Source organism: Typopeltis vanoorti, chromosome 24 (genome assembly GCF_054136105.1).
Source record: "Typopeltis vanoorti isolate ZY-2024b chromosome 24, IOZ_Tvanoo_1.0, whole genome shotgun sequence".
NCBI classification, from domain to species: domain Eukaryota; kingdom Metazoa; phylum Arthropoda; class Arachnida; order Uropygi; family Thelyphonidae; genus Typopeltis; species Typopeltis vanoorti.
Window position 1 is genome coordinate 15650190 of NC_143572.1, and position 25926 is coordinate 15676115.

At 35.0% G+C, this 25926-nt stretch overlaps 1 protein-coding gene across 1 annotated transcript in view; it reads left to right on the forward strand.

The window, feature by feature from the left end:
* The first annotated feature begins 1481 nt into the window (after positions 1–1481).
* Positions 1482–25926, forward strand: part of Arp8 (Actin-related protein 8) — a 156034-nt gene continuing 131589 nt past the window's right edge. Inside the window, exons 1-5 of the mRNA XM_090413311.1 lie at positions 1482–1619; positions 6250–6417; positions 8748–8858; positions 14808–14912; positions 25726–25899. Of these exons, the coding sequence (XP_090269437.1) occupies positions 1554–1619; positions 6250–6417; positions 8748–8858; positions 14808–14912; positions 25726–25899 (624 nt within the window). The 5' untranslated portion in view covers positions 1482–1553. The remainder of the gene's footprint in view (positions 1620–6249; positions 6418–8747; positions 8859–14807; positions 14913–25725; positions 25900–25926) is intronic.

Consider the following 25926-nt stretch of genomic DNA (forward strand, 5'->3'; position numbering starts at 1 on the left):
TCTCTCCATCAACCACCCACCCATCCATCTCATCAACCCTTTATCCATTCCCATATGTTGCAGTTTACAGATTAGAATTCCATGTGGTATCCTGTCAAAGGCCTTAGTCAGGTTTGGCAGTATCACTGTAAACCCATTATCCTTATCCAGTTCAGCTGTCACTGTGTTATAAAACTTGAGAAAGTTACTGAGGCATGATCTACCCTTCACAAAGCCATGCTGTCCCCCATACAGTATTTCATTTTCATCAATCCATTCCTGTATTTTTCCCTTGACTACTTTCTCCGAGACCTTGACTATGATTCCTGATATGCTGATCGGTCGGTAATTTGCAACGGTAGTCTTGGATCCTCCTTTATGCAGTGGAACTATTTTCCGCTCTTTCCACACCGTCAGGACTAAACCAGACAAGAGACTCAGAATAAACAACATGGTCAAGGGCACTGATAATTCTTTAGCCCCTTCACATAAGACCCGTGCCAGTATACCATCCAATCCCACAGATTTATATACATAACAAGGGTGTTAGGACTAGATTTTATACTTGGAGGGTTGTGAATGGGTGCAATGCTTTGCCAGAGGTGGTTGTGAATGCTTCAACTGTGAATGAGTTTAAGGAGAGGTATGACAGGTATTGTGTAAATAATGGTCAGTGTGTCAATGTCGGGTCTCCTGCGATGAGTCTTTTGACTCCATGGAGACACCGTTAAAATAATAATAATAAGTTAATGAGATGGTTGACCAAGTTCTAAGATTGATATTATGTAATATCTGGTCCTCGTAAGAGGGCGTTGGTTCGAACCCCACTTTCGACAATTTTTTTGCCAGCCTAATTGGCCGAGTGGATAGCGTATCCCCTCTCCTCTTCAGCCAAAAGGCTGCGGGTTCGAATCCCGCCATGGGCATGAATGTTTGTGATTGTCTGTGGAAATACAAGTGGTGATCGGCGGTAGATGGCGTTGGAGTAGTTGCGGTCAGTTGGTGATTGAATAGTGGAGACGGAGTTGTAGAGCAGGTGCCCTCCCTCGATGAGTCCTTAGACTCCCGAGGTGTCAAATAATAATAAATAATAATACTTAGGCTTGAATCTATATGGCAAAATCAGTGAGTCATATCATTAAGTCGCGGTTTCCTGTATATTGTAATTATGAGCCTATTCAGCGACTGAGATGTGAAGAAAGGGAAAGATTCATAGATTTCTTATTCAGCTATAAATTTTAGATTAATCAGTTCTAACCGAAATAATGGAAAGATCTAAAAATTCAGTTCACTTATATAGTTTTAGTATACAATATTATTAATTTAGACATGATAGAGATTTGGCTGCGGTGGAGTTCGACTTCCGCTCTGGCTCCAAAAGTTAGAACTAAAACGGTCTAGCTTTGTCCCTATGCGATATCAAAGGCGTTAGCAGTTATTTCATTTATTTATTTTTTTAAATTTTGTATGATAGCGTTTTCCGCCATTGTATCGCTTGTTCTGCGCCCTCTATTATATCGTCTGTCACTCACACGTGTATGAAATTTGTTTACGTTTTTAGTGTTTGATCTCAAATGGCACCTATTATAAATAAGAAACCCACTGTCCCTGCTCAGACTTTTCCAGAACCACCTTTCGAGGTGAGAATGGTTATTCTGTAGTTATTATTAAATTTATCATTTTGCAGGAAAACAATGAAACCAGTAGAAAATTTGAATACGAGAACCGTTCTGATATAAATGCATTTTAATTTTTAGTAAAAATTGATCGTTTCATAATCTCAAATGCTCAGTCATGAGAAGATCGAAGAAAAAGAAACTTTTTCAGTTCAGTCGTGTATATATAATGATGTGATGTTTATTAACATAATAACACGTTATGTATAATGATTCTCCTCTCCAGTTTATGTAATTTTGATAATATCTCTTTATACCTTCACAAAGTTTTTTTTAATAGGATAGTGCTAAATTGAACTTGCCCCACTGAATAGGAGGATAAGGATATTGGTTCCTTTAATATTTGAATTTTATGTTAGGTAATCTCCTCGTATCCTATTAGAGATTAATCAGATGACAATTAAAATTTACTACTAAAAACAGGGCTAAGTGGTCATGTTTTAAAGAATGCCTTCCATGGCACATTCCCTATTAACTTCTTTTATCCTGCAAAATAGGATGAAAGAACTGGCTGAAAGAACACATTCAGTACACCAGCCTTGTGAGTGATGATTTAGTGACACAAGGACAGCAAAGGTTATAATAGTACACAAGGTAAGACAATCACAAACATCTATTCCTACAGTGGGATTTGAACCAACTACCTGTTAGGTACTTCTTCAAAACATACTATGTTTTGAAGAAAATGTATGTATGTTTTCATGGTATGTTTTGAGTCTTTTCATGGTTTCTTGATCAATGGATGTTGTTTCATCCAGTAACTTATTGAGTTTTTTTGAGCTGATTTTTGGTAGGATCATTAGTAAGCTAGGAGTATGTATTGTGATCCCAAGCAGTAAATTCACTTTCCAGTTGTATAATTTAACATCTAAGACTACAGTGTTGCCTTTGTCAGCTTTGGTGATAACTATATTATGTCGTTTTAAGGAATTCAGGGCTTTTAATTCTGCTGGTGGAATATTCTGTTTTGATGGTTGGGCATTATAGGTTACTTTGTCTATTTCAAAATGTAGTCTATTAGCTTCAGTGCTAGACAGACAACTGCTATTTTCAAACCTCACAAATCTGGCCTTGCCAACATGGAATTGAAAATGCTAACCACAGGATCTAATGGCAAAACGCTAAGCTACTACATAGATTGATATATAATCATGAACATTTATATGAAGAAAGTTCTGAAGCCTTATTTCATGGACCTAATCTTAATCGGAACGATTGTCTCACTATTCCAAAAGTTTGGGAAATTGTTAATCTCAATTGTATTAAATAATTATCTGCTATATTTTAATTTAATTTTAATTTCAACCCAATAGTTTTAATCCATGAACATGCAACTGTATATACATAGGGGGATTCCAATGTAAGCATGTGCACTGCTGTTTTTTGAATTCGATTTCTATTGTTCTTCGATAGTTGTACTGATGTCTTATGTTACATAAGATGAAATATTTACATAATCAAAGAGTTGTTTACTGTGGCATACATGTTATTCTTTAGTTATGGATACCCCACAGGTTTCAATTTATAAAATAGCTTTCTTTAGCCATCTGTTTCTATTATTTTGTGATTTGTTTATCATATGATGTTGAGGGCACTGACTTGTAGAAGTAAGGATGTTATGATTCCCTTGTATAAGACTTTGATCAGACTACATATAAATTACTATGCACAGATTTGGTTGCCCGGGTTTCAAAAAGATGAAGTTGTATTGGAAAAGGTCCAGAGATGATTGACTAAGGTGGTCTCTGGAATGTTGTGTATGAAGACAGATTGAGAAATTGGTAGATAGGAGGAGAGGGGATACAATTTGAGACATATAAGCTGTTAAGAGATTATTACTAGATTAATGTTGGGGAGGTTTTGCATAGAATGGGTGAATATAGTGAGAGAACAAGAGATCATTCCTGGAAGCTGTATAAGGAGAGTGTGCACAAGGGGTTGAGGAGCAGGTTTTCTGTATGGAGAGTGGTGAGTGATTGGAATGTATTTCCCGAGAGTGTGAGTGCAGAGACAATGAACATATTTAGGGCGCAGTATGATAAACTGTGTGTAACAGTGGGACATCCTGCGATGAGGCTTTTGACTCCATGGAGGCTTTGATTTTAATAATACTAATAATTATTTAGTAGCTGGCTACCATGTCTAGTAAAACTCATATCTCACTTTTTTTTATTATTTGCTTTTTGGTTTAAAGTGATGGTGTCATAAATGTTCTGATTATTTTATTTAATTATTATTATTTCTATTATTTTCCCCTTTTGATATGGTTTTTGTATGGACATATTATGTATACTAATTTTTTTTTTGTCATTTACATTATTTTTTCCACAAAAGTAAATGATAATCTGTATTATTATTATTACACCCTCTGTGGAGTCAGCAGACTCATCATGGGTGTGTAAAGTAAGTTTAGATTATTTTTACTGGGAGTGAAGAGGTAATTTTAATTGCATCCAGATAACTCATTTTGTGAGGAAATTTCACCTGAGTGAGAGATTACTGAATGACACAATAGCCATTTGTAAAGCATAATCTTTTTTTTCATGCATGTGTAACTCAGAAGCAATACATCATGAATGCATATTAATGTTTTATTATTATTCTGAACAAAAGAGAAGTGCTAGATGCACTTAACATTCCATGGGGTTAATGAGAATCAGCAGTGCCTGCAGGTGATATACATCTCTTGATCTCTAGAGCAGGCTATAAATATTCACTGGACATTATTATTAATAAGTATTATTATCATTACTACCAAATGAGATCATACATAAGGTTACATGTAATTCATGCATAACTGCTGACCTGATTGGCCGAGTGAATAACATCTTGTTCATAACCTCAGAGTTTGAATCCCACTCTGAGCTTCGATGTTTGTAGTATGAAAAGATGGATTTCCTCTCTGCTTAGTGGAAACCAGAAGTGAATGAATTTAAAAAACACACAAAAAAAGTTCCATATTTGATCTCTAGAGCAGGCTATCCAGTCAGATATGCTTACAAAAATCAGAATCGCACTACTATATTTACTGTGATTGTTGCTCATCAGTATAACTGATTTCTCTTTCTCTCTGAGCATTTCCATTGTTCCTAGTGACATCTTGTTTCCTCTCTCCCAAATTTCAAAGGGAGAGATAGGTTGAAAATATTAAGGTGCAACATAATGTAGGTACTTAAAAAAAAAAAAAAAAAAAAAAAAAAAAAAAAAAAAAAAAATTAGTTCTTTCCTTAAATCACAGGTATATAGTCAGATGCATATTGCTTACCAACATTGGACTGATCTCTTCTTTAGGCAGCAGATGAATTTCATGACCTAGTGAAATCATTATCTTATTTTTTGGAACATAGAAGTGGGAGAAAAACTATGTTTGGACTCAATAGTTAGCTTTCTGACTTTCTTTCCATTCTTCCCATTTCCTTTCCTTTTCACTTCTTCCCATTTCCTCCTTCTGGTGGAATGTGAATGATGGTCATCCTGAGGAGGTATGTCCCCCCCCCCCCCCCCAATTCAAGGATGCAACAATAAATACATTTGCATGATATTTGTACTAGATAATGCACTAAACTAAAAATAATGGAATTCATTATGAGTTGATAAATAATCTTGTGTCCAACTATTCACCCAACACATATTACGATGCACTCCTAAAAAGTTCATTTTTTTACCAGCTTTCAGTATTTTTTCAAAAATCAAGATAAGCAAAATTTTGCTATTGAATCATCTAAGAAATTAATAGATTTAAAAAATAATTCTTAATCTTTCTTCAGACCATTTCAACTTGAATTTCTGGCTTTAACATAGATTATTTTTACATGTGGTTATGGCAGCATTGCACTTGCTCTTCTATGAAATCATAATATAACTTGGTAACATATACCATTTTCAAAGTGTGTATTGCGTAGTTCCCACGGTTAGCCGAGTGGTTACGCACTCCACAACTATATGCCTGGGAAAGGAGTGTCCTGCGTTCAATTCTCATCGCTGACGTGAGGAGCTAAGGATCTTTCTCAGACATAGCCAAGTTAGCTGGTCTTGGTCTTGAACTGCAAGGTTTTTCTCCCCAGTTTATCTGGGGTTTTTCCTCCCACAAAGCAGGCAAACTGGTCTTAAGAACACAACGCTTCACAGACAATTACACATGGTTGAGCATGGGGGTAACGACCCCACCTTGTAATGAGTTATGAAACCCAAAAATGGGAGGTCCTACATGGGGCTGTAGTGCCAAAGAAGTGAGTAGTTAAAATGTTTTGCTGTTATCTTATCACTACATTGATTTGTATCGCCTTTGCTTTAGTTTTAGGAGTGTTATCATAGAGATTACAACTTAATTTCATGAACTGGGTTGTCAATTTCATATTTTAAGAAATTTTTAAATGCATTTGATCCCTTGGAAATAAATAGCTTTAAACAGTTTTGTGAAAAATATAAATGTATCAAAATTGTTTAAATGTTTTAAATTTAATTATTTATTCAAGCTAGAACTGTATTATTTGTTTATATGCTATGATTACTTCATCATTTAGCAGTTTCAATGAACAGATATTATGAAGGAACATGGTCTTTATCTAGAAAGATCCTACTTATTTATTTATAGGCAACTCAGGCATCAGCTATTGTTGTCATACATCCAGGATCTATGTTCTTGAGGATAGGTAGAGCATCTGATACTTATCCACATGCAGTTCCACATGTTATTGCTCGCCGTAATAAAATACGGAAACCATTATACCAGGATGCCTTCTTAGTTCCAATTGTTGATTTGGTAAGTACTGTTATATATTTATTTATTTCTCAACTTTATAATAATGATACATAGAAATGTTTGGAACAATGATGCAGATATGGATTTTTTTTTAAGCATCTAGTTACTAATGGTGGGTTAAGTGCCAGACATGTATGCATACTCTTTCTAAATTAATTTATTTCAAATAAAACTAATCTGAATTTATTTTGCTTTCATGCCAGAAGTAACATGATTTAGAGGTCCTGTTCCAGTATGATTTATTTATCATTCAAATTTGGTTATAAGTGATCTTTAAATTCCTTGCTGACTGTAGGTCTTGACCAAAACAGATACCAAGTGCATGATAGAGTTGAAATAACACGGATAAGAAGTAGTTACTTCAGAAGTCCTGGACTTGATTAAGTTGCATTTAAGAACCGTCATTACTAAATATGAAAATACGTAGTTCTTTACAAGATAGCTGTAGATTGATATATTAAACTAAACACAGCATATGTTTTTATATTTCTAGACCTCTTATTATATTTCATTGTTAATGGCAAAACAGAATAAGTAAAACATTTTCATGTAATATAAGAGTTGGTTTTTAATTATCACTCAAAGAGGTCATTTAAGGATCAAAGCTAGATAACTGGGAAAGCTTTGCATACCCTTTAAGGAATGTGGAGAATGGAAAACATTGTACCATCATGTTTGTTTCTGGTTTAAGCCAATACAGTTTAGTTTAGTTTACTAAGTCTGAAATTGCCAGTTCTTACTTTCAAGTGGTGGATAGGTATCCACTGGAGCTGAATGAAAAATTTGGTTATAAGCAATCTTTAACTTCCTTGCTGACTGTAGGATTGGCAATTTGGGACTTAGCCAACTCAATTGCATTCTATATTGGCTTAAACCAGAAACAAACATGATGTACAATGGGATACAATTTCATGCCATCTTGGGTGTCCAGTTCAACAAGACCATCCCTTTTTGGGAACCAGGGCAGATATTGAAAAGTTAGCTACTTGAACAAACTCAACATCAGCAGAACTGATGATTGGTACCATCAGTATAAGAAGCATTAGCAGAAAAGAAGTGAAACTAGCAGAAGAACTAGAGAAGCGTCATGTGGGTGTAATTGGTGTTATTGAGACATAGAAGACTAAAACAGGTAAGATGCTGTTTTAAATGTAGAGTGTTATATTTGGGCAGTAGTAATCGATGAAAGGGAGGAGTAGTGATATCATTCAACACTAAACACAAAAATAAACTTCTTGATTGGTAATAAATTTCAAGTAAATTTATGTGGGCAAATGTTTCAGAATAGGGTATTGTATAATGAAACTGGTTATCATCAGTTCAAGAAAAACATGGCAATAAACTTTGAAACTTAAAATATTTTCTTTCTTGGTGTTAAAGAACAGAAAGAATAAATGAGAGTTTATCAAAACTTCTCAGAAAAAATTTTTTTATCTATTATTTTGAAATAGGATTTTAGAGATTTTACTGTATTTCCTACCACAGTTAAATTTTTACTTTGTTTTTCACATGCTTCTGCAGTGTTGTGGTCATGGTGGTTTTGGAGAATTTTATACTGTTTATTCACATTATACTGTTTATTCACCTTTCCTTGTTTTAACTAAAGTATTTTCATACATGCATAACTAGAGTTTATAGGATGACATTAGTTCATTTCCTATTATAGTAATTTATTGCACCATCCATAATACCAGTAGTTAAGGATATTTATCTATAACAAATCTGTTTGTTTTCATGATTGTTTTCTTAGACATGGCCAGTCATGAAAATAGTTCATATCTGATTAATGTAGGTGGAAATAGAATTGCCTATCACTCTTAGAAATTTAAGCATGCAACCAGTGATAGAAATTCTTTTAATTATTGGTTATATATATCCTGAACACAACAAATTTTATCCCTTCTACATAGCTATGGTTTCTCTATAAAACACTCATAATGATATCTTGTATGCCCACCAGATTACAAACTGGAAGTGTGAAATGATTTATCATATTCTTCTCCGTGTGCAAGCAAACAACAGTACAATTTGTACAGTGCCTCGTGTGAATGTGTAGAGTAAATGATTCGCATCACAAACTGTTATGCTAGAAGGGTGGAAAGCATGATCAGAGCCAAAGGAAAGTTTGTGTACTATTGAAATGTATGCATTTTAGGTTTCTCTGAAATATAGTGCTGTCCTAATACTTATTGCCATAAAGTGTAGGTAAGTTTATTTATGAATATTAATGGCTGATTACATAAAACATTGATATGTGATTTGGTGTCTTACTTCTGTATGTATATATATGTGTGCATAAATTTGTAAGTTTATTTTTCTTTAACCTTTAGGATTCAGAAGTGTTAGCAACAATGGAAGAGACTCAGGCAGTTGTCAGCAGTGTTCTCTCATCCTGTCTGACATCTGAAGGGCGAATACGCTATTCTGTATCTTCTGAGAAGGTAGCTTATAACTTAACTAATTAGTGAATTGCAGTAGTTTTAGAGTTTCTGATAACATTGGAGAGATTTTTTTGTTATTTTTTTATTTATGTGAATACTGCATAAATAAATTAATTAACATAAATGAATACTTTTCTTTTACTGTGGATAGATGTGGCCTTCAGTATCCATAATAATGGGGTTCAAACCCACAGTCTAGTGATTGGATGGATATTATCCACTCAGCTAACCAATCCTGTAATATAGTTAATTCTCATTATATACAAAATCATGGGGACCAGAAGAATACTTTTTTGTAGCAAGTTTGGTATTGAAAGTTTCTTTTAGTATAGCATTGAGTTGTATGTATTAGACCCTTCCTGGTCATTTGTTATATCGAGTGAATTCACTAAGGATGTACAAGATATGTCAACAAATAAAGATCAGGTACTTAATCAAAGGGATATATTAATTTAAGGCTCATTATCTTTTGGTGCACATACTCAAGGGAGATCTATTATGACAGCTGAACATAATATGTCATGACTAATTTGCAATCAACAACTTTCTTCCAAATAGGCTGTTATTCATCAGGTCTGATTTGAGCTGCTGTTATTAAGCACTCCTAAGTAATCACCCTACTTATATATAGGTCTTGCTTTTATCCTTCAATTATTGCTTCATATACACTTGTTTTGCTAATCTTTCATCTTCTAGTCTGTTTGTGTGCAAGTGAATTGGCAGTGCCTCTGAAGTTGTTTCATTTAAGTCTCAGCTCTGGCAAGGTAGGTTCCAAGGGAGTTGAAAGAGGTAAGATAGTTCCATTACATAAAGGTGGCTGCAAGACAGAAGTAGCAAATTACAGACCAGTGGTGGCTAAGTATTGGAAAAGTTTGGTTAAAAGTAAAATTCTGGAATGGATGGATAGGAATATGATACTCTATAGTTGGCAGCACAGATTTGTAAAAGGTAGGTCCTGCCTCAGTAATTTATTTACATTTTATAATAAGGTGACAGCAGAATTGGATAAAAGAAATGGCTACACCATGTAATAAATTTAGTTTAATCCTTTATTCAAGTGTGAGCAAACAAAGTTTGTGCCTGAAAGGTGGTACAACACCAAGGACGACTCCTTGCAAAGGTGGAGCAAGATACCAACACTCCTATCTCAGTATCTCTCATAATGCAAAACACATCTCCTTGCAGATATGTCTAATGTTATGCATTAAGGGAAGGGCCACTACCCAGACTAGTTTCGACCTTTATTGAGGTCTCTTCAGTGGGAGCCAGGCCCAAGTGGAGATACCAGCCAGAAGCATTAGCAGGTCATCTCTACCTATAGGAGTTGCCAATTGGTGTGCCACCTTTTTAATAAATTACTCTGGATTTAGAGAAAGATGTTCAAAGTTTATTTAAATCCAGAGTAATTTATTAAAAAGGTGGCACACCAATTGGCAACTCCTATAGGTAGAGATGACCTGCTAATGCTTCTGGCTGGTATCTCCACTTGGGCCTGGCTCCCACTGAAGAGACCTCAATAAAGGTCGAAACTAGTCTGGGTAGTGGCCCTTCCCTTAATGCATAACATTAGACATATCTGCAAGGAGATGTGTTTTGCATTATGAGAGATACTGAGATAGGAGTTTTGGTAGCTTGCTCCACCTTTGCAAGGAGTCGTCCTGGTGTTGTACCACCTTACCCCAGTCCTGAAGATACTTTCAGGCGCAAACTTTGTTTGCTCACACTTGGATAAAGGATTAAACTAAATTTATTATATTCTAACCAAGTGAAAAATAAACTTTGAACGGCTACACCATGATATTGCTGGACTTTATAAAGGCATTTGACAGAATACCACATGGAAAACTATTACATAAGTTGGAATAAATGGGAATAAATATGAAGCTGATAGCATGAATTGGGGGTAACTGATAGACATACATCAGAGGGTGGTGTATAGAGTGAAATCAAGGCAAATGAAGGTGACTAGTGGAGTGCCCAAGGGTTCTGCACTAGGACCACTACTCGTTAATGTGTACCTCAGATATATCCGAAGTTTTTTTTTGGGGGGAGATATTCAGTTGTTTGCTGATGATTCAAAACTGGGAAGGACAATAGTTGTTAAGGTGATATACGTATTCTGGAGGATAATTTCGATAAATTGGCAGTGTGGGTAAAGGACATTGGTTGCCAATTTAATATAGCAAGTTGAAAGTTTATTTTTCACTTGGTTAGAGTATAATAAATTTAGTTTAATCCTTTATCCAAGTGTGAGCAAACAAAGTTTGCGCCTGAAGTATCTTCAGGACTGGGGTAAGGTGATACAGCACCAGGGCAACTCGTTGCAAAGGTGGAGAAAGCTACCAACACTCTTGTCTCAGTATCTCCTATAATGTAATGCAAAACACATCTCCTTGCGGATATGTCTAATGTTATGCATTAAGGGAAGGGCCACTACCCAGACTAGTTTCGACCTTTATTGAGGTCTCTTCAGTGGGAGCCAGGCCCAAGTTGAGATACCAGGCAGAAGCATTTGCAGGTCATCTCTACCTATCGGAGTTGCCAAATGGTGTGCCACCCTTTTTTAATAAATTACTCTGGATTTAGATAAAGATGTTGAAAGTTTATTTTTCACTTGGTTAGAGTATAATAAATTTAGTTTAATCCTTTATCCAAGTGTGAGCAAACAAAGTTTGCGCCTGAAGTATCTTCAGGACTGGGGTAAGGTGATACAGCACCAGGGCAACTCGTTGCAAAGGTGGAGAAAGCTACCAACACTCCTGTCTCAGTATCTCCTATAATGCAAAACACATCTCCTTGCGGATATGTCTAATGTTATGCATTAAGGGAAGGGCCACTACCCAGACTAGTTTCGACCTTTATTGAGGTCTCTTCAGTGGGAGCCAGGCCCAAGTTGAGATACCAGGCAGAAGCATTTGCAGGTCATCCTGAAGATACTTCAGGCACAAACTTTGTTTGCTCACACTTGGATAAAGGATTAAACTAAATTTATTATACTCTAACCAAGTGAAAAATAAACTTTCAACATCTTTATCTAAATCCAGAGTAATTTATTAAAAAAGGGTGGCACACCATTTGGCAACTCCGATAGGTAGAGATGACCTGCAAATGCTTCTGCCTGGTATCTCAACTTGGGCCTGGCTCCCACTGAAGAGACCTCAATAAAGGTCGAAACTAGTCTGGGTAGTGGCCCTTCCCTTAATGCATAACATTAGACATATCTCAACTTGGGCCTGGCTCCCACTGAAGAGACCTCAATAAAGGTCGAAACTAGTCTGGGTAGTGGCCCTTCCCTTAATGCATAACATTAGACATATCCGCAAGGAGATGTGTTTTGCATTATAGGAGATACTGAGACAGGAGTGTTGGTAGCTTTCTCCACCTTTGCAACGAGTTGCCCTGGTGCTGTATCACCTTACCCCAGTCCTGAAGATACTTCAGGCGCAAACTTTGTTTGCTCACACTTGGATAAAGGATTAAACTAAATTTATTAATATAGCAAGGTCTATATCATATTGATGGTACTAGATTATAGGAAATTGTTAAGGCTAGGGGTGATGGTGGATAGAGATTTGAAATTCAGAGAACATATTGCATAAATTGGTAAAATAGTTGGGAGGATTACTTGGATGTTGAATAACACATTGGCAAGTAAAGATAGGGATTATTATTCCTATCTTTACTTGTTTAAGGCCATGTGTTTCAGCCACGTTGAATTCTGTGTTCAGATTTGGTCACTGCATTTCTTGAGAATCGGGAAGTGGGAGAGATTCAGAGATGGGTGACCAAGCTGGGGACAAGTCTGTGGAATGTTCCCTAAGAGGATAGATTGATGGTGTATGTTGCAGAGTTTAGCTGACAGGTGGAAGAGAGGGGATATGATAAAAACTTAAGTTACTAAAGGGATTCTATGAGATTGATTCAAAAGAAATTTTCCACATGAGGAATAGGAGGAGAACAAGGGGTCACACGTGGACGTTGTCTAAGAGTGTGGCGAATGAGTGGAATGGATTGCCAGAGGTGGTTGTAAGTGCTCCAACAGTGAATAAGTAAGGAAATGTATGATAGGTATTGTGTGAATAATGGGTAGTGTGGATCTCCCATAATGAGTCTTTTGACTTCATGGAGATACCTGTCTAAATAATAACAATAATTGTGAAAATAAATAATTGAATTTTCAGTTTATCTATTTTACAAAATATCCTTTTTTTAAAGAAATAATTGAAACTTTTGTCTCTCTTTTTTTTTTTTTTTAATCACATAAATAGAACAATAATTCACCAACTGAAAAGGCATGCTTCTGATACAGATGTGCTGCAAAAAAAAAAAGTTCCATTTTAATATTTTTTGTCTAAAATTAAATTTTATACATAAGTCACCTCTTTTAAGCCTAGTTATAAAATCTTTGTTGAATGCTGTTTAATAAATGGAAATTTAACAGAAAAGATTAATAAATTTCCATTTATATTCTAAAACATAAAACTGAATGAAAAATTTAAATATGAATTTTCAAAATGTATATTTTTTTGAAAATTTATTATTATCTGAGACCTCCAGGGAGTCAAGGGCTCATTGAGGGAGGCTATGAATTACCAAACCCAGTTAGCATACCTTCCTTTAAATTCATTTACACTAGATGCAGTCACTACCCCTAAGGGCAAATTATTCCACTTACTCACTGCTCTCTGGGAGAAAAACCTAGCTCTTACTCCTTTCTTGACTGAGAACAACCTTAACTTCATTGTATACCCCCATGTTCTCTTCCCATCTTCCATATAACAAAAAATTTCATAATCTGAAATGCTATAACACCCATTCAAAAGTTTATAGACCTCTATCATATCACCCCTCTTTTTCCTGTTAACCAGAGTTTGTAATCCATATACTCGCAATCTGTCCTCATAATCTAAATCCCATAATCCAGATATAATCTTTGTAACTCTTCTTTGCACCCTTCCCACAGCTTCTTTATCCCCTTGGAACCTAGGAGACCAAATCTGCACACAGTAATCCAGGTCTTATCTTATCAAAGCCTTATAAAGAGGCAAAATTACTTCCTTATCCTTACATGTCAAGGTTTGCTTCAATATGGCAATTATCCTCTGAGTTGTATTTGCAACTTTTGCTATGTGACCTTTTGAACTTTAAATTCTTATCCACCAATACACCAAGATCCCTTGCCTCTTCAGTTTCTTGTAGCATAACCCCGCTAATGTAATATGCTGCTGGAACTCTAATCACGCCAAAGTGCATAACTTTACACTTGCTAACATTAAACTGACAGCCATTTTCGTTTGCTCAGATTTCTAGTCTATTCAAATCATTTTGTAATTGCTGAATATCAGTAGCATCCCTGATTGTCCTGCCTATCTTCACATCATCAGCAAACAATTGCAAATCTCATGATAGACCCTGCTTGATGTCATTAATGTATAGATTGAACAATAATGACCTAAGGACTTAACCCTGAGGTACACCACTGGTTACCTTAAATCTGGCATATTCACACCCATTGTATACCACTTTGTGATATCTGTCTGTCAACCATCCCCTGATCCAAGTCAATAGATTATATTCCAATCCCATATTCTCCAGTTTAAGCAACAGCCTATCGTGTGGTATCTTATCAAATGCCTTAGAAAAATCCAACATTATCATAGTGTATCCATTCCCTTTATCCAACTCTGCCATAACATTGTTATAAAATATGAGCAAATTGCTAAAACATGACCCTCCTTTAATAAATCCATGCTGTTCCCTTAAAATTAAAGTAAATTAATATATATATATATATATATATATATATATATATATATATATATATATATATATATTTGATACAATATGCAATGATTGTGTATAATTCATTTTCAAAAGATAATTTTTTTTTATTTTTAAAAATGTACAATTAGTATTTTATGCATTCTTTTTATTATGTTACGGATTTAGGTAAAAGAGCAGAACATTCATGTAAAATCAGAAATATTGGCTGGAAGTTGTGATCTTCATTGGACAAAAGTGGATCCTTCTCAGGATTTTGTAATTGGTGAAGAAGTGAGTAAATTGCATACTTCATTATACTTGTAATTTAAATATCTGTTAATAGTATGGTTAATTATTTTAGGGATTTTTTTCTACACAGAGCCATCATGTTTGGGTGTTCATGTTGTGCATGACACAAATGTGCAGCATCCAAGGGGTAGTCATTCACATTATAGAAATCTTTATTTTGAATGGAAAGAATGTTGGAAGTTTTTTCCCACTTAGACTATAAATTACATGTTTAGTTTAATCCTTTATCCAAATGTAAGCAAAAGTCATGTTTACCTATGCGAGTTGCCAAAAGGTGTCACACCTTATTAAATTACTCTGGATTAGAGAAAGATGTTGGAAGTTTTTTTTCCACTTGGTTAGACTAGGGCAACTCATAGCAAAGGTGGACAAAGCTTCACATCGCTACAAGTTGCCCTAATCCTAAAGATACTTCAGGCGCAAACTTTGTTTGCTTACATTTGGATAAAGGATTTAAACCAAATATATAATTTATAGTCTAACCAAGTGGGAAAAAACTTCCAGCATCTTTCTCTAATCCAGAGTAATTTAATAATAATAAGGTGTGACAGCTTTCGGCAACTCGCATAGCTAAGCATGATTTCTGCATTGCTTCAACCTTGGTATCACCTCTGAGGTCCCTTTAGTGGGAGCTCAATAAAGGTCTAAACCGGTTGGAAGCTTGGGTGATGAATGGCAATGCTGTAGCCCATGAAGTTTTAACTGAGGCTCAGCTGTTGCTGTCACCCAGATCCTGGGTGGTGGTGGGGGGTAATGAGTGGCAGTACTTTCCCATGAAGTTAACTGAGGCACGGCTGTTGCTGTTATCCCTCAGACGACAAATGAGCTCAGCGAAGGGGAAGGGTCACTACTTGAGGGGAACAACGCTGAGTTTTTGGAGTTTGATCTGTACTCGAACATTCAGTAAAGGTTGAAATGGGTCTGGGTAGTGACCCTTCCCACAATGCATAGCATTATACATGTCTGCAAGGAGATGTGCTTTGCATTATGGGATACTAAGGCAGTGATGTGAAGCTTTGTCCACCTTTGCTACGTGTTGCCCTAGTCCTGAAGATACTTCAGGCACAAACTTTGTTTGCTTACACTTGGATAAAGGATTAAACTAAATATATAATTTATTGAATGGAAAGAATGTATGATAGTTCTGTTGTACAAGGGTGGTGCAAAAACTGACGTGCTTAACTACTGACCTATCAGTATCTCTGGATTGGTGGCGAAAATTTTAGAGTTGGTAAGAACTTTTGCAGAAATACATTGACAAACAAGATATATTCTTTGTATGGAACAGCACGGTTTTACTTAAAGGAAAGGCATGTTTTAGCAGTTTGCTCATATTTAAAATAACGTTAGGCTGAGTTAGTTAATGGGAACAGATACATTGTGGTATTGTGCGACTTTGCTGACATTTGATAGAATCCCACAAGACTTCTGAATAAACTGGAGGATATGGGATTGAATATAAACTAGCTTGGATGAGTAGGTGACTGATGGACAGCTATAAGAAAGTGATATTTTTTTTGGGGGGGGGGGCAAATCTCTCCAATTCAAGGTGACAAGTGGCATGCCTTAGGGATCAGTCCTTGGACCATTGTTGTTCAGTCTACATATACATATATATATTAATGATATTGGGTAAGGACCTGACAGCAAGTGTTTATTTCTTTTCTGATGATGCAAAGATAAACAGTTGGGATGCTACTGATATCCAGCATTTACAGAATGATTTGAATAGACTGGAAATGTGGTCAAATGATGATGGCTGTCAACTCAGTCTTAGTAAGTATAAATTCATAGTGAAGAATTCATGGAGACAACACGTGTTAAAATAATTACTTTACTTACCATTAAGCAAGTAACAATTGATGTTTTGATCTCTGTGTTGAGGTCATCATCAGGAAACATACATATGTACAGTATACAAGCTACATGCCATTGCACTATACAAAAGTAAAATGAATCTAAATCTTAAATTAAAGATACCAAGAAATTGTATACTTGGTTTAATCCTTTATCCAAGTGTAAGCACACAAAGTTTGCACCTGAAATATAATCAGGACTAGGGCACCTCATATATAGAAGCTAATGACTTCACATCACTTGCCTTAGTATCCCATTATGGGAAGGGTCACTACCCAGACTGGTTTCAGCCTTTATTGTGGTCTCGTCTTTTTTGTTAATCATTTATCCTAGCCTGACCTCTGGCAAGAAAAAAATATACTTAAAAAAATAAAAAAAAAACGTTACTACATTAAACAATTTCTACAGTCCTTTCGTATTGAACTTTTCTTCAGTCTGGGGTTGTTCTGGTTGCTATATGGGTTGAAGATGGATCCTCCACATTCTTAGAGTAATTAATCCATCATTTCTGTTCAGATTTTGATGATGTTTTAGCATTTCATAAGTTTTTTGAATTTTCTTTCATACCAGGTTTTGGTGCAGTGAAGGGACTTGTCAATTCTGTGGCATATTTGGACTACATGATCTGATAAGCCTGTTTTACTATAGTGGAGGTATTTAATGTGGCATTTGTGTTCATCTTTTCTGATTATGATGGTGGGTCTTGTTTCCCTTATATAAGGTAGGTTATGGGTACACTGAATTTTGTAAACTCCTGAGTGGGCAAGGTATGGAAGAGGATCTTTGGAGGAACTAAGTAAATTTCTTAGTTTTTGCCAGGGGTTTGAACGTTGTCTTGATGTTGTATTTAAGTAGTGTTCTATCTATTTTTTCTGAAATTTCCCTAATGTAAGGTATGGCTTGTAATCTTTTTTGCTTTTAATGGCATTTTTATGGAGGATCTGGTGAACTTTTTTTTTATTGTAGCCATTTTTTTTTACAATGTTTAATGATTTCAAATTCTTGGTTCAGAGCTTGTTCATTGGATCAAATTGTTATGGCTCTGTGTTTGAGGGTGCTGATGACCCCTAGTTTTTGTTAGATAGTGGTATGAATTGCATGTCTGAATGTTTTTTTACTACTGTGCTGTCATCACTGCTCATTTCATTTAGCAATTTTTTGAAGTAATTACTCCATACATCAAGGATATCTTTTTCACCAATTTTCATGTTACCTTTATTGTCTCTAATTCCTTTTCTTTCCTCCATTTCTGAGCTTCTTCAACAACCTCCAGAATATCTTCCCACCTTCTTGATATTTATTTTCTATGTTCTTACCAAAGTCTTCCCATGACTTTTGTTTAGCTAGTTTTATAGTGTTTAGCTTTCTTACATTTGTCTCTGTATTCTCTAAGAGCACAGGCTGACTTATTTGCCAGGAACTTTTGATATGCTTTCTTCTTTTCCTTCACTGCCTCTTTAATTTTGTGTGTCCTCCATGGGGTTCTGATTTTTCCATTATTGCAAACAACCTCACCACATGCCTCTCTGGTTGAATCAATCAGTGTTTTCTTCAGGATTTGTCACTCACTCCCCAAGGTTTGGTTGCTGTTCTCAAACCTTCTCATTTTTTCTTGAATAATGTTTGTGTATTTTAGTCTGCAGTTTACATCTGAGAGCTGCTCAACTTTTGTTCGCTTTAAAACTTTCTTTTCAGTATGAAATTCAATTTTATCCTGCTGAAGACTAAATGGTGATCACTTTCAATTTTAAACCTCTGTACACTCTAGTGTCCTGAACCAGTGGGAAAACATCACCATCAACAATAACATATTCAATGAGACTTTTCTTATTCCTTGCCTCTTCTCTCCATGTAAGTTTGTGGACATTTTTATGTTGGAACATTGTGTTAGTAATAACCAGTCCATGTCCTGAGCAGAAATCCAACAGATATCTCTATCGAGCCTTGATAAGACCCCATCTAGACTACTGTGCTCAGATTTGGTCACCTAGGTTTCTTCTTGATCTGGAGGAGGTGGAGAGGATCCAGAGGCGAGTGACCAAGATGATAGCAGGTCTGTGGAATGAACCATATGAGAACAGGTTGAGGATTTGTGGGTTGCAAAAATTGGTTGATAGGCGGAGGAGGGGAGATATGATTGAGACATTCAAATTACTGAAGGGTTTCTATAAAATTAATTCAGAAGATATTTTTGAGAACAGGGCTGGTTGTGGGAGGACTAGGGGACATCCATGGAAACTGGGCAAAAGTGTGGTTAGTAAAGGTGTTAGAGCTGGGTTCTTTACTTTTAGAGTAGTGAATGAGTGGAATGCGCTCCCTGAGTCTGTAGTGGATGCTGTGACAGTGAATGAGTTTAAGGCGAGGTATGATAGATACTGTATGAATGTCAGATAGTTGTGATGAATATGATTTGGGGCCTCCCTCGATGAGTCTAATGACTCCCTGGAGTTGCCCGTAATAATAGTAATAATAGTAATAATAGTAATATTATTAGCTTTGCTCTTTTCTCCAAACTTTCCCAAAATATTTTTGTATGTCTAAAAATAATTTCCTACTTTGCTATTTAGATCCCAACAAGGACGAACTTTTCCTTTTTCATTGTGTCAGTTGTGTCAAATAAGTCTCATTGTCTTTTTGTAGTGGAGTAAATGAGCAAAGAGGGCTGTGATATCAAGCAGAAATCTTTTGTAAGAGAAGAATAGTATCATTGATGGGAACATTAGTGAACAGGGCAATTACATCAAAGCTAACTAATAAATCTTTGTCGTTGAGTATGATGTTTCTGATCTTGTTTGTGAAGTGTTGTGTATTTATTATGTAGGAGAGGGAATGACCCAACTAACATCACCCTACCAACTTGATTGTGGCTGCTAAGTGATAATTAGGGCTGTCGGTCGTAGTGGCATGTTTGCTTTGTGTATTTTTGGGAGGACGTAAATTCTGGGGGCACGAGCATAATGTGGTGCAAGTTTTTTGGTTGTTTCCTCGGGACATGTGATCACCGATTTGATTAATTCTGTTTTCTTTTTTAATGGTTTGTAGGGTAGTAATTCACCATTTGGTACGTGTTGTGGTCGGATACCAATAGGTTTCATTTTATCTAGGTATGCTGTCATCAAGGACAACAGTGGCATTACTTTATCTGCTTTTGTAATCCCAATGTCTGGGTTATGTTTTAGTGATTTAAGTGCCAATTTTTCTGGTTTGTACAAGTGCCAATTACAACTAAGTTGGAACCTAGTTAGGTTCCAACTTAGTTGTTTATTAGAGTTTAATATGTACGATGTTTCAATTCATATTTTTTGTACACTAAATTGGAGGAGAGGGATTTTAGACTTCTTTCAATGTGATAAATAAAATCTAATTTGTTAAGTGACCTTGGTGCAATGGTGTAGTTCAGGCCTTTTTGTAGAAGCATTTATGTTTAATGATTTGTTTAAAGTTGTTTAATGATCTTGTTTATCTCTTTTATATTTTTGTATTTTATTTGATTATTATTTTTATATTATATATATATATATATTTTTTTTTTTATTATTTTTTTATTTTTTATATTAGTTATTTTTAAATAACTATGTATCAAAGTATCATTTGAATTTTCTCTTTGATATTACAATCTCATAATATATGTTCGAATCAAATTAGAATAATCAAAGAAAATGTGTTGAATGATTTACAATTCTACTCTATTGTATAGAAAATAATTATTACCAAATATGAATTAGTTTATCTAAATCTGCATACTTTATAGATTGTATAACAGGGGTGGTCAACTATCTGTCGTTTTGGAGCCAAATAATTCCAGTAAGACTTAGAGCCGCAACTTTTGACCATTGTGATGGTACAGGAATGAGTGTGTGTATGGCGAGGTGGGGATGCAGAAGCTATGCCTGCCCACCACCCCAACATATTAGTTACACTTCTGGCACTCATCTGTTGGTATCATTGAACATATTGTTGCACAAGTCCATTGACGTTGCTTGTTATCATCGAACTCTTTTTCAAGTGCTTAGAAATGTTGCATGAAAAACGTAAATATGAAAAAGAACCCAGTTTTAGATTGGAGTGGGAAGAGGAGTTTTTTTTGTGAAACGACAAAGTAAATCATTGTGTGCCATATGCCAAATAACACTTGCGCAGTTCAAAGCCATCAATCTCAAATGTCATTATGACAAGCATCACAGTAATTTAGTAAAGAATTTCCTCTTGGCTGAGGCAAACTAAACTTTCAACTTTGAAAGAACAACTCCATGGTCAGAGTAAATTGATGTCCATCTTTACTAAAGAGGCTGATATCACTACCGAGGCTGGTTTTATTTTAGCTTTTAATATTGCATAGGCAAAACATCCATACATGGTAGGAGAATTTGTCAAGAAGAATATTCCACAAATAATTTCAGTTTTAGACCCAGATAATAAAAGACTACTCAAACTGGTTGAACAAATGCCAGTCTCCAGGCATACAATTGAAAGGAGAATTTCCATTATCAGTGCCAACATTGTAAATAATGTGCACCATAACTTGAAACACTGTGCAGCATTTAATGTGGCTTTGGATGAATCTACAAATATTCAGGACAACCCACAACTAGCTACATTTGTCCACTTTGAATCTCACGGCCTGGACCTCAAGGAAGAGCTATTGGAACTTATAGCGTTGAAAGATACAACATGCGACTCTGACATCATCAAAGAAGCTCTCGATGTTGCACTTATAAAAGCTTCAGCATCGCGAAAAAATAGTCAGCATTGCAGCTGATGGTGCTCTAGCTGTGAGGGGTAAAACTAAAGATCTCATGGGACTCCTTGAGACTGATGAATCATATCCTGCTTTCATACCTGTACCTTGCATTATTCACAGGGAACATCTAGTTGCCGAGTGTTTTAAATTTGAACACGTAATGGAAGTAGTTCTAAGAATTGTCAATTTTATTCATTTGAGTGCTGAAACACTGACAATTCAAAAGCTTTCTCTGTGAGTTGAATTGTGATGAGATTCCTAATGATGTATCATGGTTTTGTTTAGTATGGTGGCTCTCAGTTAGCAGTGTATACAATTTTTTTTTTTTTTTGTTGTTAAACCCAATTAAACAGTTTCTTAGAGAGGAGAAATTTTCCCTCATCTTGAAAACATTCAGTTGTTATGTGCCATTTTTCACTGATGTTTTACAGCATCTACAGATATTAAATATTTCACTTCAAGGGAAAGAAAAACTAAAACCAATCTCGCACAGATCATGCTAAGCTTCCAAAGCAAACTGCAACTTTTCCAGAGAGACTTGGAAAATGAAACTTACAATCACTTTGTTTGTCTGAAGAAAATACTGAAAAATTTGCCAGGAGTGGAATTAGAAACAGGATCTTATGTTAGCAAATTAAATGATCTGGCTGAAGAACTCAAATTGATTTTGCGGCCTTTGAGAACTTAAGCCAACATTCGCTTTCTTGGAACATACCTTCCTCACGAACGTGCTTGAGCGCAGTTATCCTACTTCAAAACCAATTGTGATGGATGTCGCAGCTGTGGAACTAGAGCTTTTGGAATTTCAAGAGGACTAAGGACTGAAGCTAGTGAAGCAAAGTGGATGTTCCATTGAGTTTTGGAAGTGGGTTCTGGACCAGTCGTATCCAACACTTAAGCAGTGTGTCAGAAACCTGGGACCACGTACTCCTGTGAAGTGTTATGTTTGACTCTTAAATTTATTAAATCTAAATATAGATTTTTTTTTTTTAAATGAACATTTGAACCAGCTTGTAAGAACTGCTCTGACTAATTACACACCAATTTTAAGGAGCTTACTAAGAAAGTGGATACAAGGAATGCCTCTACTAGTAAATAAGTAACTAAAATTATTGTTTAGATTCTAAAATTATTCTCATTGTTCGAAGTAAACTTCAGTATTTTTTATTACAGTAATTTTTATTAATCCTGTTTTTTCTTCCTGTTCTCTTTTTTATTTTGTTCTTTTTTGTTGTCTCCTCTTCTCTTTTTATTTATTTTTTCCTAGTAGAGCATGAAGAACCATGTGACGTGTGGATGTGAGCCACATTGCAGCCAGCCCTGTTATATACCATGTAAATACATAAAAAATGTAATAGAAATTATAAGAAAACTTATTTGTAAACATTCACAAAATTAGAATAATTTTTAATGGATTCAAAATATTAGAATAATATGAAAATAAATGCACAAAAATTACAATCAAAGGGAAACAACATGATAATTAGTACTTTGTTGCATCCCATTTAGCTTTTATGACTGTTTGTGAATGGTTGGAGATATTTACTAGTGGTTCAGTCTTTTTTTTTATCAAAACATGCATATATGGTCTGTAGACTAGAAACAAGTTTTGAAGATGTTTCTTCATAATTCCCCACAAATTTTCAATGGGGTTTAAATCTGAGTTTGCCAGCTAAGGAATTACATAGATTTGCTTTTCTTTGAGCCATCTAGTAGTGGTCTAGGAAGTATGACAAGAAGCTAAATCTTGCTGAAAAAGGAAATCGCCATTATATAAATCTTCTGATGCCAGTAATATAAAGTGCTCAAGAATTTCTTGGTACACTTTGAAATCGACTCCTTCGTACACAATACACAGCCTACTTGAATCCTCTGTCATCATACAAGTGTATACCATGACAGAGGTTGCAAATTTCACTAAATGTTTCATGCATTCTTTATTAAATAATTCTTGCTTAAGATGCCAAACACATATCCCTTGATGACCATGGGACACACAAAGAATACTTTCATCCCTAAAAAGTACCTTTTTCCAGTCCTCTTGACCTCACAATCTTTTTTTTACACCATTGCATTCTATCTGCATTTTGCTTGGAAGTCATAAGTGGCTTTGTCTTAGGCACACATGATTTAAAACCCATTTTGTGAAATCTTCTCAGTGTTGTAGATTTAGACACATTCACACCTAGTTTTTTCCATTTCCTGTGAAAATACCTTGCACTTCGGAAGTGGTTTTTTCTTCACTATATTCTTCATACCTTTCTACTGCTATTGTAGTGATTATTTTGAAAACTCCAGTTATTAGAATACTGTCTCAATACTCTGTTCACACTTGCTTGAGAACATTTCAATTCCTTAGCTATAAACTGAGTTCCTCCTTTGTGTAGAGACATCATACGAAACTTGTTAGCTTCCTATAATGTCACTTGTTTGGCCCATGTTTAACAAATGATTAACTGAAATCCACCTGCAAACAATTCCTCACACACAAGTCAGTCCTGCAGCTACTGAAATACTGTAATCCCTGGATTAATGCGCCCCAATTAGTGCGTCATTTTTTTTTCGATACCCAAATTCGATTGGTGCACCTATATACATCTTAAAAATAAATGTTAACAGATTTTAAAAATTTTCTATCTATACATTTTTATGGCTAGCTATTTTAAAAAATCACTCACCAGAATGAAATAATTTAGTTACCGATTTAAAACATTTTACAAAGTTATTTTTAATGGCATACTACACTACTTCCATGTACATTATGTATACTATATTCCAAATTTTTACTGCCAAATACAACTTCTCTCATACAACCTATGGACCAGGAGATTATCACAACCTTTAAGGCATACTACCTGAGAAGAACATTTAAACAGGCGATAGAAGCAACATCTGGTGAGAATTCTACGACATTAGTAGGATTCTGGAAGAAATTTAATGTTAAATCTGCTATTGAAAATATTCATCAATCTTTTAATGAAATTACTGCTCAAAAAATTCTTTTCTCTGCAAAAGATTTTGGAAGCTTTTCAAATGAAATGGATAATGTTGTTGAGGAAATTGCGAACTTCAGGCGCAAACTGGGTTTTGATGAGATTGACAATGATAATGTCCAAGAATTAATTAAATCTCATTCTGAAGAATTGAGTGATTCAGACCTGCTAATTTTAGATGCACAGCAGGAAGATCCCGAAGAATATGAAGAAAATTTAACCACTTGATAGTCAGCCAAAAGAGATTTCACAAACAATTTGAAAATATTTTTCGTACAATTGAAGTTTAAGTAGCAATGCTTAGAGGCTGACCCTGATGAAGAGAGAAGCAGTAAAATTTGCAGAAGAGTAGAGGCAATAGGGCCATACCGTCAGTTGTATGAAAAAAAGAAACAAAATGCTCGCCAAACTACGTTAGCTCAATTCTTTGTTAAGAAGTAGAATAATAAAATTTATATTCTGAATATGTTTTATTGTCTTTCAGCTTCATGGTTTTCTTTTAACTAGGCCCTGAGACAAACCTTAATAATTTTATAAAAGAAAAAAAAAAAAAAATTAAGGTTCAAAAAAGAAATTTGAGGAACAAATTATACTTTTCCCATAGGTTATTATATTCGATTAGTGCGTTTTTGATTAATGTGCCTTTTGAAGAGCACATTAATTGCGGGATTGCTGTATATGCTCTTCTCAAAACCAATTCAGAAAAATTTGGAATATTCTAATATTTTGAACCACATTAAAAATTATTCTAATTTTGTGAACGCCTTCAAATAACAGTTTTCTTATAATTTATATTATAAATTATAAGAAACACGTAACATTTTTATGCGTTTACATGGTTATATGATTTACAAAGTAACTAGATTTAAATGATGTTAATTCATATTTGGTAATAATTTTCTCTGCAATAAATTAGAATTGCAAATCATTCGATTTTGCACTTGTGTAGCTTAATTGTAATCCCATACCTGTTTATTTTTGCTACTTTGTGGTTGTCAGTGGTATAATTGTGTATTTATGGTTTGTTCCTTTAAGATCTGTTTCTCTAATATCAGGTAACTTAATCTCCACTTGAAAAAGGCCCAATAAATTTCTTCCCATCACAGTTGGGACTAGCATCTCATTACTCTGATATACTAGTCTTGACTTTTATTTTTGTGATAATTTGTCAGCCATCTTTATTTTAATTAATGTTATCTTTTAGGTTTTATATCTGAATCCTGAAGAAAACTTTCATATTCACTGGCCAATTAAAAGAGGTCAGTTAAATTTACATTCAGGAGTAGGAGGCTCTCTAACTTCAGTTTTGACTGATTTGGAAACTATTTGGGGAGCAGCTATTCAACAATATTTAGATATTCCTCTTAAAGATTTGAAGGTAAATGAATTTTTAATGTTATGTATA